Source organism: Bos grunniens, chromosome 17, assembly GCF_055505025.1.
Source record: "Bos grunniens cultivar Pamir isolate PY7600 chromosome 17, Bosgru_T2T1.0, whole genome shotgun sequence".
NCBI classification, from domain to species: Eukaryota; Metazoa; Chordata; class Mammalia; order Artiodactyla; family Bovidae; genus Bos; species Bos grunniens.
This window is the reverse complement of record NC_141181.1, coordinates 71346485-71365000: the sequence shown is the minus strand read 5'-3', so window position 1 is coordinate 71365000 and position 18516 is coordinate 71346485. Positions and strand designations below refer to the sequence as shown.

At 50.1% G+C, this 18516-nt stretch overlaps 1 protein-coding gene across 27 annotated transcripts in view; it reads right to left on the bottom strand.

Moving 5' to 3' along the window:
- LOC147355818 (immunoglobulin lambda-1 light chain-like) overlaps nucleotides 1–18516 on the bottom strand; it is a 340682-nt gene that overhangs the window by 31098 nt on the left and 291068 nt on the right. For 2 of the 27 annotated variants that reach the window (XM_086348962.1, XM_086348976.1), the window contains exons 1-2: nucleotides 16655–16728; nucleotides 16196–16493 (exon numbers count right to left, since the gene is read on the bottom strand). The exons of 21 other annotated variants lie outside the window; for them this stretch is intronic. In XM_086348962.1, coding sequence (XP_086205088.1) covers nucleotides 16196–16493; nucleotides 16655–16700 — 344 coding nt within the window. In that variant the 5' untranslated portion in view covers nucleotides 16701–16728. Of the gene's footprint in view, nucleotides 1–11440; nucleotides 11736–11872; nucleotides 11980–16195; nucleotides 16494–16654; nucleotides 16729–18516 lie in introns of those variants that run through there. 4 more of the 27 variants (XM_086348963.1, XM_086348977.1, XM_086348964.1 and 1 more) reach the window with 2 other exon arrangements.

Sequence of the window (18516 nt, the reverse complement as noted above, 5' to 3'; positions counted from 1 at the left end):
CCTTGCGACCCCGCTAACTGTAGCCCGCCAAGCTTTTCTGTCCATGAGATTTTCCAGGCAAGAATACTGGAGTGGGTTGCCATTTCCTCCTCCAAGGGATCTTCCCAACCCAGGGATGGAACCGACGTCTCTTGTCTTGTCTGCACTGGCAGTTGGGTTCCTTACCAACTGTGCCACCTGGGAAGCACTGAGATGACAGATATTTAAAATTTCCTCAGTCTTTAAAACTACGTCTTCTACAAGGGGCCTCTAAAGTGAAGATTTAAGCAGGAAGCTCTGCTCAAGCTTTCTTGTTTACCCCTGAAACGGAGAAAATGACTGGGTGACGCCTCTCAGCAGCTGGTTTCTTGAAACGCTGCCTCTGGGGTGGGGCCAGCTGGCAGGGGTTTCCCCCAGTGGATGGGACAGTGAACCCTCCTCTCAGACGGTCCGGAGGTGCATCAAAGGGGCCCCTCTCGAATCCTCTTGAGGTCAGAGGCTGTCCAGTGCTTTGTGATCTGCAAAATCAGAAGAGTATGAACTGAAGCTGTCAGCTGACAGATAGTTCAGAGAAACAATTTCTGACCATCCAGCACGAATCATTTCTGGCACCTAACCAGGAAGGAGCTCATAGCAGGGAGGGACACTCTACTGCAAAACTCCTGTTTGTGGAACTGAAGTTTCCCCAGGTTTATTGTAGAAACGAAAGCCAGAAAGAACAGCATTGTTGTGGACCTACTTCATTCTAGAGGCAAAGAAAGAAAGAAAGAAGGAAAGCGAAGTCGCTCAGTCGTGTCTGACTCTTTGGGACCCCGTGGACTGTAGCCTACCAGGCTCCTCCAGGCCAGAACACTGGAGTGGGTAGCTGTTCCCTTCTCCAGGGGATCTTCCCAACCCAGGGATCAAACCCAGGTCTCCCGCATTGTGGGCAGATACTTTATCAACTGAGCCACAGGGGAAGCCCCTAGAGGTAAAAGTAAATTATACTAATTGATGGATCCATGAATCAACACTAGTTGATAATTATTCATAAGGATTTCAGGACGTCCCTGGTGGTACAGTGTATAAGCATCTGCCTGCCAGTGTGGAGCTGATCCCTGGTCGGGGAAGGGCCCACCTGCCACAGAGCAGCAAAGCCCACATGCTACAACCACTGAGCCTGAGTGCCTAGGGGCTGTGCTCCACGACAAGACACGATTCCACAGTGAAAAGCCGGAGAGTAGCCCCGCTGGTCACGGTTAGAGAAAGCCCACCCGGCAACAAAGACCCAGGGCAACCAAAAATTAAAAATAAGTAAATAAACTGTAAAAAAAAAAAAAGATTTCAATACATTTATGTTGTTTGAGTCAAACTCTGCTACTAATAGTTAGGGTAATAATTCAAGGTAGGAGAAAAATCACGGCGCCACTGAACATTTTTAAATGAATGTACATTGTTCTGACAGAGATGTATGGCAGGATACTGAACGAGATTCTTGGGTATGAAAATACACGAGCCTGAGTCCATCTGCTACATCTACATCTCTACTCCTGCCCTGGAAATAGGTTCATCTGTGCTAGTTTTCTAGATTCCACACGTATGCGTTAATGCATGATATTTGTTTTTCTTTCTGACTTACTTCACTCTGGGTGACAGGATCTAGGTCGACCCGCATCTCTACCAATGACCCTGTCTCGTTCCTTTCAGTGGGTGAGTACACTACATTGTACGTATGTACCACATCTTTAAAAAAAATATTAAATTTTTCTCTTTCTTTTTCGTTTTCTAAATGATGAAAGCATAGCAACACACTTAGAGGAGACTTGGAAAATACAGAACAAGTTTACATCTACTTCCACTATATGTTACAATTATTTTTTTAAGTGGATAAATTAAGACTTTTAGTTGGAGTTTCAACATCGAGCTCTCAAAACTTAATAGAATGAATATACAGAGAAGTAGAAGGATAGTGCAGACCTGAAAAGCACTATGAACCAATTCAACATAATTGAGATTTATACAATTTTCCCACAACAGTAGAATCCAAATTCTATTCAATTTCCCATAGACTACGAACTAGGAGACAATGGAACATATCCAGGGACACAAAACAAGGTCCAAAAGTTTAATGGGTTAAAGGTACTGAAATCACACAGAGCCTGTTCTCTTATCACTGTGGAAATACATTAGAAGTCAATATCAGAAGGTATTTGGAAATAACCCACACATTTTTGTAGTGCAATGTGACATTTATCAAGAGAGAGCTTTGAGTTCACCGTTGAAACCCTCAATAAAATCAGAAGACTGAAAAAAACACAGAGGGTGATTGCAGAGAAGAAAACACTTAAATGAGAAGTTGATATCAAAATGAGCAATTGATAGCAAAGATACTTAAAAAAACAATCTCATGTATTTGGACATGAAATGTCCACTGTTAAATGATGGGTGTACCTAAGAAGCCATAGTGAGGAAAGTTAGAGAATATTTATAACAGAAGGAAAATGACAAGAGAAGTTGCCAGAAGTTGTTGCAAGCAGCTGAAGCTGCTCCGTGCATCACGTCTTCTTTACTCGTTCTCTGTCTGTGGGCACTGAGGCTGCCTCCACGTCTTGGCTATTGTCAACAGAGCAGGTTTGGAGGCACCGAGGGGAAGGGGAGGGTGGGGTGGGTGGGAGAGGAGGCCTGACGCATATGCACCGCCTTGGATGAACAGGTAGCTGGTGGGAGCCTGCTGTAAAGCACAGAAGCTCAGCGTGGTGCTCTGTGACGCCCAGGAGAGTGGGACGGGGAGAGGTGGGAGGGAGGCTCCAGAGGGAGGGGATATACAGATTGCCTTTGCCTTTTGCTAAGTTGCTTCAGTCGCGTGCAGCTCTTTGTGACCCTATGGACTGTAGCGGGTCAAGCTCCTCTGTCCATGGGATTCTCAAGGCAAGAATACTAGAGTCAGTTGCCATGCCCTCCTCAGGACAGTTCAGTTCAGTTCAGTTCACTTGCTCAGTCGTGTCCGACTCTTTGTGACCCCATGAATCGCAGCACGCCAGGCCTCCCTGTCCATCACCAACTCCCAGACTTCACTCAAACTCATGTCCATTGAGTCGGTGATGCCATCCAGCCATCTCATCCTCTGTCGTCCCCTTCTCCTCCTGCCCCCAATCCCTCCCAGCATCAGGGTCTTTTTCAATAAGTAAACTCTTCGCATGAGGTGGCCAAAGTATTGGAGTTTCAGCTTCAGCATCACTCCTTCCAATGAACACCCAAGACTGATCTCCTTTAGGATGGACTGGTTGGATCTCTTGGCAGTCCAAGGGACTCTCAAGAGTCTTCTCCAACACCACAGTTCAAAAGCATCAATTCTTCAGCGCTCAGCTTTCTTCACAGTCCAACTCTCACATCCATACATGACCACTGGAAAAACCATAGCCTTGACTAGACGGACCTTTGTTGGCAAAGTAATGTCTTTGCTTTTCAGTATGCTATAACTTATTGGAGAAGGCAATGGCACCCCACTCCAGTACTCTTGCCTGGAAAATCCCATGGACAGAGGAGCCTGGTGGGCTGCAGCCCATGGGGTTGCTGAGGGTTGGACACGACTGAGTGACTTCACTTTCAGTTTTCACTTTCATGCATGGGAGAAGGAAATGGCAACCCACTCCAGTGTTCTTACCTGGAGAATCCCAGGGATGGGGGAGCCTGGTGGGCTGCCGTCTATGGGGTCGCACAGAGTTGGACACGACTGAAGTGACTTAGCAGCAGCATGCTATAACTTTCCTTCCAGGAGTAAGCGTCTTTTAATTTCATGGCTGCAGTCAACATCTGCAGTGATTTTGGAGCCCAAAAAAATAAAGTCTGACACTGTTTCCACTGTTTCCCCATCTATTTCCCATGAAGTGATGGGACCAGATGCCATGATCTTCTGAATGTTGAGCTTTAAGCCAACTTTTCACTCTCCTCTTTCACTTTCATCAAGAGGCTTTTTAGTTCCTCTTTCACTTTCTGCCATAAGGGTGGTGTCATCTGCATATCTGAGGTTATTGATATTTCTCCCAGCAATCTTGATTCCAGCTTGCGCTTCTTCCAGCCCAGCGTTTCTCATGATGTACCCCGCATGTAAGTTAAATAAGCAGGGTGACAATATACAGCCTTGACGTACTCCTTTTCCTATTTGGAACCAGTCTGTTCCATGTCCAGTTCTAAGTATTGCTTCCTGACCTGCATACAGGTTTCTCAAGAGGTAGGTCAGGAGGTCTGGTATTCCCATCTCTTTCAGAATTTTCCAGTTTATTGTGATCCACACTCTCAAAGGCTTTGGCATAGTCAATAAAGTAGAAATAGATGTTTTTCTGGAACTCTCTTGCTTTTTCCATGGTCCAGCAGATGTTGGCAATTTGATCTCTAGTTCCTCTGCCTTTTCTAAAACCAGCTTGAACATCTGGAAGTTCATTGTTCATATATTGTTGAAGCCTGGCTTGGAGAAAGCCTGGCTTGGAGAATTTTGAGCATTACTTTGCTAGCGTGTGGGATGAGTGCAATTGTGCAGTAGTTTGAGCATTCTTTGGCATTGCCTTTCTTTGGGATTGGAATGAAAACTGACCTTTTCCAGTCCTATGGCCACTGCTGAGTTTTCCCAATTTGCTGGCATATTGAGTGCAGCACTTTCACAGCATCATCTTTCAGGATTTGAAATCGCTCCACTGGAATTCCATCACCTCCACTAGCTTTGTTCATAGTGATGCTTTCTAAGGCCCACTTGACTTCACATTCCAGGATGTCTGGCTCTAGGTGAGTAATCACACCATGGTGATTATCTGGGTCATGAAACTCTTTTTTGTACAGTTCTTCTGTGTATTCTTGCCACCTCTTCTTAATATCTTCTGCTTCTGTTAGGTCCATACCATTTCTATCTTTTATCGAGCCCATCTTTGCATGAAATGTCCCCTTGATATCTCTAATTTTCTTGAAGAGATCTTTAGTCTCCCATTCTGTTGTTTTCCTCTATTTCTTTGCATTGATCTCTAAGGAAGGCTTTCTTATCTCTCCTTGCTGTTTTTTGGAACTGTACATTCAGATGCTTATATCTTTCCTTTTCTCCTTTGCTTTTCGCTTCTCTTCTTTTCACAGCTATTTGTAAGGCCTCCTCAGACAGCCATTTTGCTTTTTTGCATTTCTTTTCCATGGGGATGGTCTTGATCTCTGTCTCCTGTACAATGTCATGAATCTCTGTCCATAGTTCATCAGGCACTCTGTCTATCAGATCTAGTCCCTTAAATCTATTTCTCACTTCCACTGTATAATCATAAGGGATTTGATTTAGGTCATACCTGAATGGTCTAGTGGTTTTCCCCACTTTCTTCCATTTAAGCCTGAATTTGGCAATAAGGAGTTCATGATCTGAGCCATAGTCAGATCCTGGTCTTGTTTTTGCTGACTGTATAGAGCTTCTTCATCTTTGGCTGCAAAGAATATAGTCAATCTGATTTCGGTGTTGACCATCTGGTGATGCCCATGTGTAGAGTCTTCTCTTGTGTTGTTGGAAGAGGGTGTTTGCTATGACCAGTGCATTCTCTTGGCAAAACTCTATTAGACTTTGCCCTGCTTCATTCCGTACTCCAAGGCCAAATTTGCCTGTTACTCCAGGCGTTTCTTGACTTCCTACTTTTGCATTCCAGTCCCCTATAATGCAAGGGACATCTTTTTTGGGTGTTAGTTCTAAAAGGTCTTGTAGGTCTTCATAGAACCGTTCAACTTCAGCTTCTTCAGTGTTACGGGTTGGGGCATAGACTTGGATTACTGTGATATTGAATGGTTTGCCTTGGAAATGAACAGGGATCATTCTTTCGTTTTTGAGATTGCATCCAAATACTGCATTTCGGACTCTTTTGTTGACCATGACGGCTACTCCATTTCTTCTAAGGGATTCCTGCCCGCAGTAGTAGATATAATGGTCATCTGAGTTAAATTCACCCATTCCAGTCCCTTTTAGTTTGCTGATTCCTAGAATGTCGACATTCACTCTTGCCATCTCCTGTTTGACCACTTCCAATTTGCCTTGATTCATGGACCTGACATTCCAGGTTCCTATGCAATATTGCTCTTTACATCATTGGACCTTGCTTCTATCACCAGTCACATCCACAACTGGGTATTGTTTTTGCTTTGGCTCCATCCCTTCATTCTTTCTGGAGTTATTTCTCCACTGATCTCCAGTAGCATATTGGGCACCTACCGACCTGGGGAGTTCCTCTTTCAGTATCCTATCATTTTGCCTTTTCATACTGTTCATGGGGTTCTCAAGGCAAGAATACTGAAGTGGTTTGCCATTCCCTTCTCCAGTGGACCACATTCCATCAGACCTCTTCACCATGACCCGCCCATCTTGGTTGGCCCCATGGGCATGGCTTAGTTTCACTGAGTTAGACAAGGCTGTGGTCCGTGTGATCAGATTGACTAGTTTTCTGTGATTATGGTTTCAGTGTGTCTGCCCTCTGATGCCCTCTCGCAACACCTACCGTCTTACTTGGGTTTCTCTTACCTTGGACGAGGGGTATCTCCTCACGGCCGCCCCTCCTGACCTTGAACGTGGAGTAGCTCCTCTCGGCCCTCCTGCACCCACGCAGCCGCCCCTCCTCAGGACATGTATAACTAATTCACATTGTTGTACAACAGAAACCAATTCAAATTCAACATTGTAACGCAAATATATTCCAATAAAAAAATAAAAAAAAAAGAAAATACACGAGCAGACCAAAGGTAGTAAGAGATGTGGAATGAAAACACGTCTAAGGAGCAGGCAAGATGAACATTATAGAAGAATTTTTAAGGAGAGTGGTTAGCAAGCCATGATAACTTTTAGCTTCTGAGGAATGTACATAAAGGAGCGGTGTGAATATTTTGCAGAAGTTCTGATGAAAATGTTCGGATGTCAGGTTGCAAAGGGGCAGGCGTCCTGGGGAGCGCGGTTCTCCGAGGGTTTGGGGGCCGGGCTGCAGTCCCACATCCTGCCCTCCAGGGAGGCCCCAGGTCTCAGTGCTGGACCATCCGGTAGGCTGACCAGAATGGCTGCCTGACTCAGTGGCCACCAGCGACTGACGGTTTCCTGCCTGTTTCTGGAATCTTCCCACCAGTCCTGAGAGAAGCTGAGCATGGACAGGGGACACGGCTGTCCTAGGACTCAGGACAGCCTAACCCTAACCCTAACCCTAACCCCTAACCCTCTGGCTCAAGGGTGCTGATATGCCCCCAGGACTTGGAACCAATGCCCACTTGCCGCTGCTCAGCAAGATGAACAGAGGCCCTGAGCACAGAGGGCACCGGGCCTCAGCGGGACCTGCAGCTGCTCCGAGGAGGCTGGGCCGCGCGGGCCAGGCAGGGGGTTTGCATCTCCCTTCCCGTCTGCCTGTGTCACTGTGAGGATTGTTACTGCTGCTGTCCCACAGCTGACAGTAATAGTCGGCCTCATCCTTGGCCCGGGCCCCGCTGATGGTCAGGGTGGCCATGTTCCCTGAGTTGGCGCCAGAGAACTGGTCAGGGACCCCCGTGGGTCGGTTATCGTCACCATAGATGACCGGCGCACGGGCCTGGCCTGGCTTCTGCTGGTGCCACTCAACATTTTCACCTCCAACACTGGGCCCCCCACACGTGATCCTGGCCGTCTGTCCTGGGGACATCGATGCCGGGGGTGACTGAGTCAGCTCGTAGGAGGACACAGGGCCTGCAGGAGAGGAAAGGAGAGGTAGCTGGACGTGAAGAACCTAGGAACAGAAGCCCCCTGCCTGATGCAGATTAAGTGCCAAAGATTCTCTGGCCCCCAGGGACACCCTCCCCTCAGTCTCAGCACCCCCGGCTCATGTGCCTGGTGGATGGAGTCTCTGAGTAAAGGAGACCCCCCTTTCCCTGGCAGGCACAGCCCTCAGGGCTGACCTAGCAGTGAGCACAGAGGGGGATTTCAGCCCCTCCAGCTGCCCACCCTGCAGCAGCCCCAGGAGCCTCCTGCCCTCACGGGCAGATCCCACTGAGCTCAGAGTCAGGGCCAGGCCTGTCCCCGAGTTCTGGGCTGGGGTGGGTGGACCCTGGGGCTCACCTGTGCAGTGAGCCAGGAGGCCGAGGAGGAGGGGGTCCAGGCCATGGTGGAGGCGCCCTGAGTCTGCTCGCCAAACCCAGGCTGGGCAGGGCTCCTCCCAGGCCTGTCTTATCCCCTTGCTGCTGGGGATACAAATCAGTCCGAGCCAGGGTCGGGGGGTGGGGTGGGGGCTGCCTGCAGCCGTGGTCAGAGAGGCTCAGCCCAGGGCCACAGCGGTTGAGAGTGGGGGGAACGTCCCTCACACTCCCCTCAGCCCGGGGCTGCTCCTGCACCTGCTGGTCTCAGGGTCTGGGAGGACAGCTCCACCCCAATCTGGGTCCTGGCCCCACTCCTGGGAGAGAAGCCCTTCTCACTGAGGGCTCAGAGGTGGAGACTGTATTTTCCAGGAAACCTGAGTCCTTTGCACCAAAGGATCCTGGGCCCTGCCATGAACGTGGCCAGAGTCACGGTGGAGACGTCAGGGTTTCCTGGAAGCCAAGTCCTTCCTCTGCTCCATCCTGGTTCAGGGGAAGGACCTTAATTTCACCCAGGACTTTGAAGTGTCTCATCCTTCACTGTTTTTGGGTGCAGTTCACATGTGGGTCTGGTTCTAGCTCCACCTCTAGAACTTTTAAGGGAAGGTTCTTCTGACCCTCGAGGGCCCCTGGACGGTGACCCTCACCAGGCCCACACCACAGGTGATGCACGCAGCCCAGACACAGCTCCCGAGTGACAGAGCCATGCTTAACACTGCTCCGCTGCCAAGAGCACGGGGCGTTCTTAAAGGTCCCCTGAGGTCCTGTAAGTGTCCACCCTTGGCCATGAGGTTCTGGGCAGCCGGTGGGTGCTGGGCCTCAGTATTCCTGTGTGTGGTCTGGGCCATCGACCGATCATGTGCTCAAAGGAATGACTAAGTGTAAGACAGAATACTGGCTGTAAATTATAGAAACACCTCACGTGAAATACATGCATACTAAACACTTGTTTCTTTGCCTGCATCGGGTGGCATGCAGGATCTCATTTGCAGCCTGTGGGATGTAGTTTCCTGAGCAGGGATTGAACCCAGGCCCCATGCACTGGGAGCTCAGAGTCTAGCCACTGGACCACCGGGGAAGTCCAGGAAATACATTTTTTAAAGTTGCCTTCAGTTACTGGGGAAATGCAGGAATACAAATAGTTTTTCTAATTAAGACAAATAAATCTCTTGGCTCTGTGTTCCTGGAGCGGACAAGAGAGAACACTGTTGGCCCCAGCCCCCTGGGGAGAGATGGGGAAGGTGGAGCTTGTCCTCCAGGAAGGACAGAGGCTGTCAATGCAAGCGAAGAGGGTGGAGTCTGTGCATCCTGAGAGGGCGACACCACAGAAAGCCGGCCCCTGTCCTCAGGTGTGAGGTGTGGGTATCCAGCCCCTGCATGGGCACCTGATGCCCAGGTTGCCTCATCTCCAGGTGCAGTGTTGAGTGACTCTCTGCTGCCCCCTGGTGGCCACTCTGCACCGACTGCTGATGAGGCCAGGAAGTCATCTGTCCAGGTGGTCATTCCCTGGGCCTTGACTGTCGGTCCCATGGGAGGAACTACTGCTCTCTTCATGCCCTCAAAGTGCCTCAGAGTCAAGCTTTAGGGTCTCAGGTTACCTGTGAAATGATGAGCAGGCCTGTTTGGAGAAGGAGGCTCAGGGTTCCCCGTGAGGCGTCTCTGTGTTGCCACGTTTATGACATTAGGTCTCCAAAACACGAACGGTGTTTCTATATGATTTACTCTTATTTAATTTCATCACCAAATGTTTTATAACTCTCTGTAAACAGGTCTTTTCTCTTCTAAGTTAAATTAATTCCTTGGTACTATTGTTAATGGAATTGTTTGTTGGTGCATCAAAACCCAGATGATTTTTGCATCTGAATCTTGAGCCCTGACGCATTTTTGGATTCATTATGAGCTCTAGTAATTTTTGTGGACTTTAGAAATTTGTCTATATTGTATTATGCGCCCAGAGAATAGAGACGCTTTGATTTCTTCCTACCAGTTTAGACGGCCGTTATTTCTTTCTCTTGTTCTGTCGCTGTGACTAGAATTCCAGGACAGAGTTCAATGGCAGTGGGGAAAGCTTTCAGTCTTTCTCATGGAGTGTGATGTATGCTGTGGGTTTTTCATAAATGCCCTTCATTGGGTTGAGATATATTTTTCTACACAGAATTTTCTGGTGTTTTGTTTCTTTTTTTCCCTTTGGTCATGAAAAGATGTTCGATATTGCCAAATCTTTTTCTGCACCATTTGTGAGATTTAATGTCTTTTCTCTTTAATTTGTTTCCGTGGTATACTCATGACTGATTGTCTTAGGCTAAACCACACTTGCATTCCTGGGGTGAATGTTACTTGGACTTTTGATACATTTTTTGTTGATTAAGTTGGCTAATATCTTAAAAGATTTTTTCTTGTATATTTATAAGGCATTTGGGGCTTCACTTTCTTTTCTTGTAATGTCTTTATTGATAAGCATAATTCCAACTTTATGGAATAAACTAGAGAGTATCCTTTCTCCTCTACTGTTTGAAAGATTTTGATAAAGATTAGTGTGTAATTCCTCTTTCAATGGTTGGTATAATTACCGTCTGTCCTCCCTGTTGGCTCAGACGTCAAATATCTGCCTGTTAGGCAGCAGACCCCATGCACAGGAGGCGACTCGGGTTCCATTCCTGGCTCAGGAAGATCCCATGGTGAAGAAAATGGCTACCACCTCCAGTATTCTTGCCTGCGAAATCCCATGGACAGAGGAGCCTGGCGGGCTGCAGTCCCTGGGTTGCAAAGAGTCAGACATGACCTTGCAACTAAACAATAGTAAGAATTAGTTAGCAAACCAAGACATGAGTGTAATGCCTCCTTGCTAAGAAATGCACCCGGAGACGGCCAGTCACAAACAGCCGGCAGTCTTTGCAGCTCCCTGCCCCTGACCTCTGGCCATCACACGAATTCCTTGCTTTGCTTCCACTTCTTTCCAGCTCCTGATGGTGGAGGAGCGCTCCTGAGACCTTCCCATTTGTTGCTAACCATTCAAATGTATTTTTATTCAACTAAAACCCCACATAATAAAAAATGCCAAGCTTTTCTTTTAAAAATAAAATTAAAAAAACCTACCACATTGGACATATGTCTTTGCCTGACTTTAAATGAGACCTGAGTTCTACATTTCACACCACTGTCAAGAAAACACCATGGAGCCTGGTCCTGGGAGCCCTAAATCCATTCCTGACCCCCCTGTGCAGAGCCTGCCCAAGGGCCAGGAGAAGGGGCCGCCCTGGGAGGCTCAGCTCTGGGGGAACCGGGCCAGGCTTGTCCCTGTGGTGTTCACAGTCCTCCCGGGGCTGGAGGAGAGCGTGAGCAGGACGGGAGGGTTTGTGTCTCACTTCCCCGTCTGTCTGTGTCACTGTGAGGATCACCAATATCAGCTGACTGACAATAATAGTCGGCCTCGTCCTCGGCCTGGGCCCCGCGAATGGTCAGGGTGGCCGTGGTGTCTGATTTGGAGCCAGAGAACCGGTCAGGGATCCCTGAGGCCAGGTTGTCATCTGCATAAATGACCAGCACAGGGGCCTGGCCCGGCTTCTGCTGGTACCAGTGGGCACTAAGCAATTCTAAGTCGTCTCCCTGGCAGGCGATGCTGGCTGTCTGTCCCAAGGACACGGACACCGCAGGCGGCTGAGTCAGCTGAGAAGAAGCCAGGTGACCTAGAAGAGAGGAGAGGAAGGGGAGTGTGGGAAGAGGGTCTTCTCCCTGCGGCCCCCACCCCTGCAGCAGCCCCTGTGCTGAGCTTAAGACCAGCCTGAGCCCTGGTCACTTGGGGGCCGAGGCTGGGGGGCCGCACCTGCGCAGAGAGTGAGGAGGGGCAGCAGGAGAGGGGTCCAGGCCATGGTGAACGCGCCCCAAGCTCTGCCTCTGAGCCCGCAGCAGCGCTGGGCTCTCCGAGCCCCTTTATTCCCTCTCAGAGCTTTGAAGGGGCAGTGAGGGTTTGGGTTTATGCAAATTTACCCCCAGGGGCCCCTCACTGAGAGGCGGGGTCACCACACCATCAGCCCTGTCTGTCCCCAGCTTCCTCCTCGGCTTCTCACGTCTGCACATCAGACTTGTCCTCAGGGACTGAGGTCACTGTCACCTTCCCTGTGTCTGACCATATGACCACTGTCCCAAGCCCCCCAGCCTGTGGTCTCTCCTGGGCTGTCCCAGAGGTGCCCTCAGCCTGGCAGCATCCTGGCCATGGGCTGAGGCATGGACGGTGCCCCTTGCCCTGGGTGTTCTGTGTGTCCTGAGGGCATGGCCTGTCCAGTCCTGACTTCCTGCCAAGTGCTGCTCCTTGGACACCTGTGGACCCGCAGGGCTGGTTCCCCTGAAGCCCCCCTTGGGCAGCCCAGCCTCTGACCTGCTGCTCCTGGCTGCGCTTTGCTGCCCCCTGCTGGCTACCCCATGTGCTGCCTCTAGTAGAGCTCTGATTTCTCAGCATGACTGTAATTACTGTCTTCAGTTCAGTTTAGTCGCTCAATTCTGTCCTACTCTTTGCGACCCCACAGACTATACAGTCCATGGAATTCTCCAGGACAGAATACTGGAGTGGGTAGCCTTTCCCTTCTCCAGGGGACCTTCCCGACCCAGGAATCGAATCTCCTACATTGCAGGCAGATTCTTTACCAACTGAGCTATCCTGAGCATGAGTGTAATTATTCTCTTTAGTTCTGTTCAGTCCCTCAGACTTGTCCGACTCTTTGCGACCTCATGGACTGCAGCACGTCAGGCCTCTCTGTCCATCACCAACTCCCAGAGTTTACTCAAACTCATGTCCATAGAGTCAGTGAGGCCATCCAACCATCTCATCCTCTGGCATCCCCTTCTCCTCCTGCCTTCAGTCTTCCCCAGTATCAGGGTCTTTTTCAATGAGTCAGTTCTTCGCATCAGGTAGCTAAAGTATTGCAGTTTCAGCTTCAGCATCAGTCCTTCCAATGAATATTCAGGACTGATTTCCTTTAGGATGGACTGGTTGGATCTCCTTGCAGTTTAAGGGACTCTCAAGAGTCTTCTCCAACAGCACAGTTCAAAAGCATTGATTCTTTGGCGCTCAGCTTTCTGTATAGTCCAGCTCTCACACCCATATGTGAATACTGGAAAAACCAAAGCTTTGACTAGACGGACCTTTGTTGGCAAATTAATGTCTCTGCTTTTTAATATGCTGTCTAGGTTGGTCTTAAATTTTCTTCCAAAGAGCAAACGTCATTTAAATTCATGGCTGCAATCACCATCTGCAGTGATTTTGGAGCCCCCAAAATTAAAGTTTGTCACTGTTTCCATTTTTTCCCCATCTATTTGCCATGAAGTGATGGGATCAGATGCCATGATCTTCATTTTCTGAATGTTGAGCTTTAAGCCAACTTTTCACTCTCTTCTTTTACTTTCATCAAGAGGCTGTTTAGTTCTTCTTCGCTTTCTTCCATAAGGGTGATGTCATCTGCATATCTGAGGTTATTGATATTTTCCCCAGCAATCTTGATTCCAGCTTTTGCTTCACCCAGTCCAGCATTTTTCACGATGTACTCTACACAGAAGTTAAATAAGCAGGGTGACAATATACAGCCTTGATGTACTCCTTTCCCTATTTGGAACCAGTCTGTTGTTCCATGTCGTGTTCTAACTGTTCCTTCCTGACATGCATACAGATTTCTCAAGAGGTAGGTCAGGTGATCTGGTATTTCCTTCTCTTTAAGAATTTTCCACAGTTTGTGGTGATCCACACAGTCAAAGGCTTTGGCATAGTCAATAATGCAGAAGTAGATGCATTTCTGGAACTCTCTTGCCTTTTCGATGATCCAGTGGATGTTGGCAGTTTGATCTCTGGTTCCTCTGCCTTTTCTAAACCCAGCTTGAACATCTGGAAGTTCACGGTTCACATATTGCTGAAGCCTGGCTTGGAGAATTTTGAGCATTACTTTACTAGTGTGTGAGACGAGTGCAATTGTGTGGTAGTTTGAGCATTCTTTGGCATTGCCTTTCTTTGGGATTGGAATGAAAACTGACCTGTTCCAGGCCTGTGGCCACTGCTGAGTTTTCCAAATTTGCTGGCGTATTGAGTGCATCACTTTAACAGCATCATCTTTTAGGATTTGAAATAGCTCAACTGGAATTCTATCACTTTAGCTAATTCCATTCATTAGCTTTGTTTGTAGTGATGCTTCCTAAGGCCTCCCTGGCTTTATCTTCCTGGATGTCTGGCTCTGGTGAGTGATCACACCACTGTGATTATCTGGGTCATGAAGATCTTTTTGTATAGTTCTTCTCAGGAACAGATATTATGATCTCCATCCTTGCATCTCGTTATATCTAGAGAAGCACTGACTCCCTTCATGGTGACATCAGATCCTCATGACTAACAAATGGCCTTTTGTAAAATGAGTGCTTCATGGTATTGAGCTCCCCCGTCACCAAGACCTTATAACTGACCTCCCCCCACCGCCCCAGGCACCTCTCGAAGCATCTAAGATGCCGCCTCCCATTCCCCCACTGCCCCAGGTGCCTCTCGAAGCATCTGAGATGCCGCCTCCCAGGCTGCACTCCTCATTTTGCCCCCAATAAAACTTAACTTGCAGCTCTCCAGCTGTGCATCTGTGTTTAGTTGACAGTACAAATATAATGGAAAATTTAAATTAAATATAATCTATGGGGAGAAATCCAAACATCTTATGAGGGAGAGAGAGGGAGAGAAAGGAAAGAAGAAGCAGGAGGAGGAGGAGAGCAGAGAAACAGGGGGAGGGCGGCAGGGAGACAGAGGGGAGGACACCGAGGGGAAAGGGAGGAAGGGGAGTGCAGTGAGAGAGAGGCCAGAGTTCATCAGAGTCTGGACTCACAGCCCAATCCCACGGGTGTGTCCCGAAGCAGGGGAGAGCCTGAGCCAGGTGGAGACAGAGCTGTGTCTCCAGTCCTCGTGGCCGTGACCTGGAGCTGTGTGGTCAGCCCCCCTGACCCCAGCCTGGCCCTGCTGGTGGTCGGGGGCAGTGATCCTGGACACAGTGTCTGAGCGTCTGTCTGAAATCCCTGTGGAGGCGCCACTCAGGACGGACCTCGCCTGGCCCCACCTGGATCTGCAGGTCCAGGCCCGAGTGGGGCTTCCTGCCTGGAACTGAGCAGCTGGAGGGGCGTCTGCACCCCGGCAGTGGAGCGGCCCCAGGGGCGCTCAGAGCTGCCGGGGGGACACAGAGCTTGTCTGAGACCCAGGGCTCGTCTCCGAGGGGTCCCCTAAGGTGTCTTCTGGCCAGGGTCAGAGCCGGGATGAGCACATGGTCTGAGTCAGACTTTCAGAGCTGGTGGCTGCATCCCTGGGGACAGAGGGCTGGGTCCTAACCTGGGGGTCAGAGGGCAGGACGGGAGCCCAGCTGACCCCTGGGGACTGGCCTCCTCTGTGGTCTCCCCTGGGCAGTCACAGCTTCCCCGGACGTGGACTCTGAGGAGGACAGCTGGGGCCTGGCTGTCAGGAGGGGGTTCGGGAGGCCACACTCAGGGGAGGAGACCCTGGCCTGCTTGGGTTGTGACTGAGTTTTTGGGGTCCTCTGGGAGACTCTGGCCCTGCAGGCCCTGCAAGGTCATCTCTAGTGGAGCAGGACTCCACAAGATTGATGAACTGAATCCTCTAGGAGAGGTGTGGTTGTGAGGGGGCAGCATTCTAGAAACAACAGCGTGTGCAGGTAGCTGGCACCGGGTCTAGTGGCGGCGGGCAGGGCACTCAGGGCCGACTAGGGGTCTGGGGGATTCAGTGGTGCCCACAGCACTGGGTCTTCCATCAGAATCCCAGACTTCACAAGGCAGTTTCGGGGATTAGGTCAGGACGTGAGGGCCACAGAGAGGTGGTGATGGCCTAGACAAGTCCTTTACAGAGAGAGCTCCAGGGGCCATGATAAGATGGATGGGTCTGTATTGTCAGTTTCCCCACATCAACACCATGGTCCCGCCAGCCCATAATGCTCTGCGGACGCCCCTGTGCAGAGCCTACCTGGAGGCCTGGGAGGAGGGGCCGCCTGGGGGCTCAGCTCCGGGGGAACCAGGCCAGGCCTGTCCCTGCTGTGTCCACAGTCCTCCCGGGGCTGGAGGAGAGTGTGAGTAGGACAGGAGGGTTTGTGTCTCACTTCCCTGTCTGTCTGTGTCACTGTGAACATTGTAACTGCCACTGTCCCACGACAGACAGTAATAGTCGGCTTCATCCTCGGCACGGACCCCGCTGATGGTCAAGATGGCTGTTTTGCCGGAGCTGGAGCCAGAGAACTGGTCAGGGATCCCTGAGCGCCGCTTACTGTCTTTATAAATGACCAGCTTAGGGGCCTGGCCCGGCTTCTGCTGGTACCACTGAGTATATTGTTCATCCAGCAGCTCCCCAGAGCAGGTGATCTTGGCCGTCTGTCCCAAGGCCACTGACACTGAAGTCAACTGTGTCAATTCATAGGAGACCACGGAGCCTGGAAGAGAGGAGGGAGAGGGGATGAGAAGGAAGGACTCCTTCCCCAAGTGAGAAGGGCCCCTCCCTGAGCTTGTGTCTGGGCTGAGCTCTGGGTTTGAGGCAGGCTCAGTCCTGAGTGCTGTGGGACCAGGGCCGGGGTGCAGTGCTGGGGGGCCGCACCTGTGCAGAGAGTGAGGAGGGGCAGCAGGAGAGGGGTCCAGGCCATGGTGGACGTGCCCCGAGCTCTGCCTCTGAGCCCGCAGCAGCGCTGGGCTCTCTGAGACCCTTTATTCCCTCTCAGAGCTTTGCGGGGGCCAGTGAGGGTTTGGGTTTATGCAAATTTACCCCCGGGGGCCCCTCACTGAGAGGTGGGGTCACCACACCATCAGCCCTGTCTGTCCCCAGCTTCCTCCTCGGCTTCTCACGTCTGCACATCAGACTTGTCCTCAGGGACTGTGGTCACTGTCACCTTCCCTGTGTCTGACCACATGACCACTGTCCCAAGCCCCCCTGCCTGTGGTCCTGGGCTCCCCAGTGGGGCAGTCAGCTTGGCAGCGTCCTGGCCGTGGACTGAGGCATGGTGCCCTGGGGTTCACTGTGTATGTGACCCTCAGAGGTGGTCACTAGTCCTGAGGGCATGGCCTGTCCGGTCCTGACTTCCTGCCAAGCGCTGCTCCCTGGACACCTGTGGACGCGCAGGGCTGGTTCCCCTGAAGCCCCGCTTGGGCAGCCCAGCCTCTGACCTGCTGCTCCTGGCCGCGCTCTGCTGCCCCCTGCTGGCTACCCCATGTGCTGCCTCTAGCAGAGCTGTGATTTCTCAGCATAACTGATTACTGTCTCCAGTACTTTCATGTCCCTGTGACGGGCTGAGTTAGCATTTCTCACACTAGAGAACCACAGTCCTCCTGTGTAAAGTGATCACACTCCTCTCTGTGGGACTTTTGTAAAAGATTCTGCAGCCAGGAGTCATGGGTGGTCTTAGCTGAGAAATGCTGGATCAGAGAGACCTGATAACCGATGTGAAGAGGGGAACCTGGAAGATCTTCAGTTCAGTTCATTTCAGTCATTCAGTTGTGTCCGACTGTTTGGGATCCCATGGACTGCCACACGCCAGTCCTCCCTGTCCATCACCAACTTCTGAAGCTTGTTCAAACTCATGTCCATCAAGTTGGAGATGCCTTTCAACCATCTCATCCTCTGTCATCCCCTTCTCCTCCCGCCTTCAATCTTCCCTAGCATTAGGGTCTTTTCCGTGAGTCAGTTCTTCGCATCAGGTGGCCAAGTTTTGGAGTTTCAGTTTCAGCATCAGTCCTTTCAATGAATAGTAAGGACTGATTTCCTTTAGGATGGACTGGTTTGATATCCTTGCAGTTCAAGGGACTCTCAAGAGTCTTCTCCAACACTGCAGTTAAAAGCCATCAATTCTTCGGTGCTCAGCTTTCTTTTTGGTACAACTCTCACATTCATACATGACTACCGAAAATACATTAGTCGTGTAGAACCAGTTTGGGGCTTCCCACGTGGCTCTAGTGGTAAAGAATATGCCTGCCAACTCAGAAGATGTAAGAGAAGCGGTTCAATCTCTGGGTCGGGAAGATCCCCTGGAGAAGGGCATGACAACCCACTCCAGTATTTTTGCCTGGAGAATCCCATGGACAGAGAAGCCTGGTGGACTGCAGTCCATGGAGTCTCACAGAGTCAGACACGACTGAAGCAACTTAGCTACTTGGGAAAGAGCATGCACGAAGCTGTCTAAAAAACAGGTCAAGAAGTCTTGTGTTTTGAAGGTTTACTGAGAAAGTTGATGCACTGCTCCAACACTTCCTCTCAGTTGAAAAGATCAGAAGCGTTAGATCAAATGGTGGTCAATACCTTGGATGCGCTCCAACAGGTTATATCTGCAGATGGAAATGAAGGCAGTTTATGGGGTAACTGGAGGACAAGATGAGATCATACACTTGGAACACTGTCTGGCATCAAAGGCGTGTACAGTAAACATTAGCTGTTATTAGCAAAATAAATTCAGCTTGAATCACCCAAAT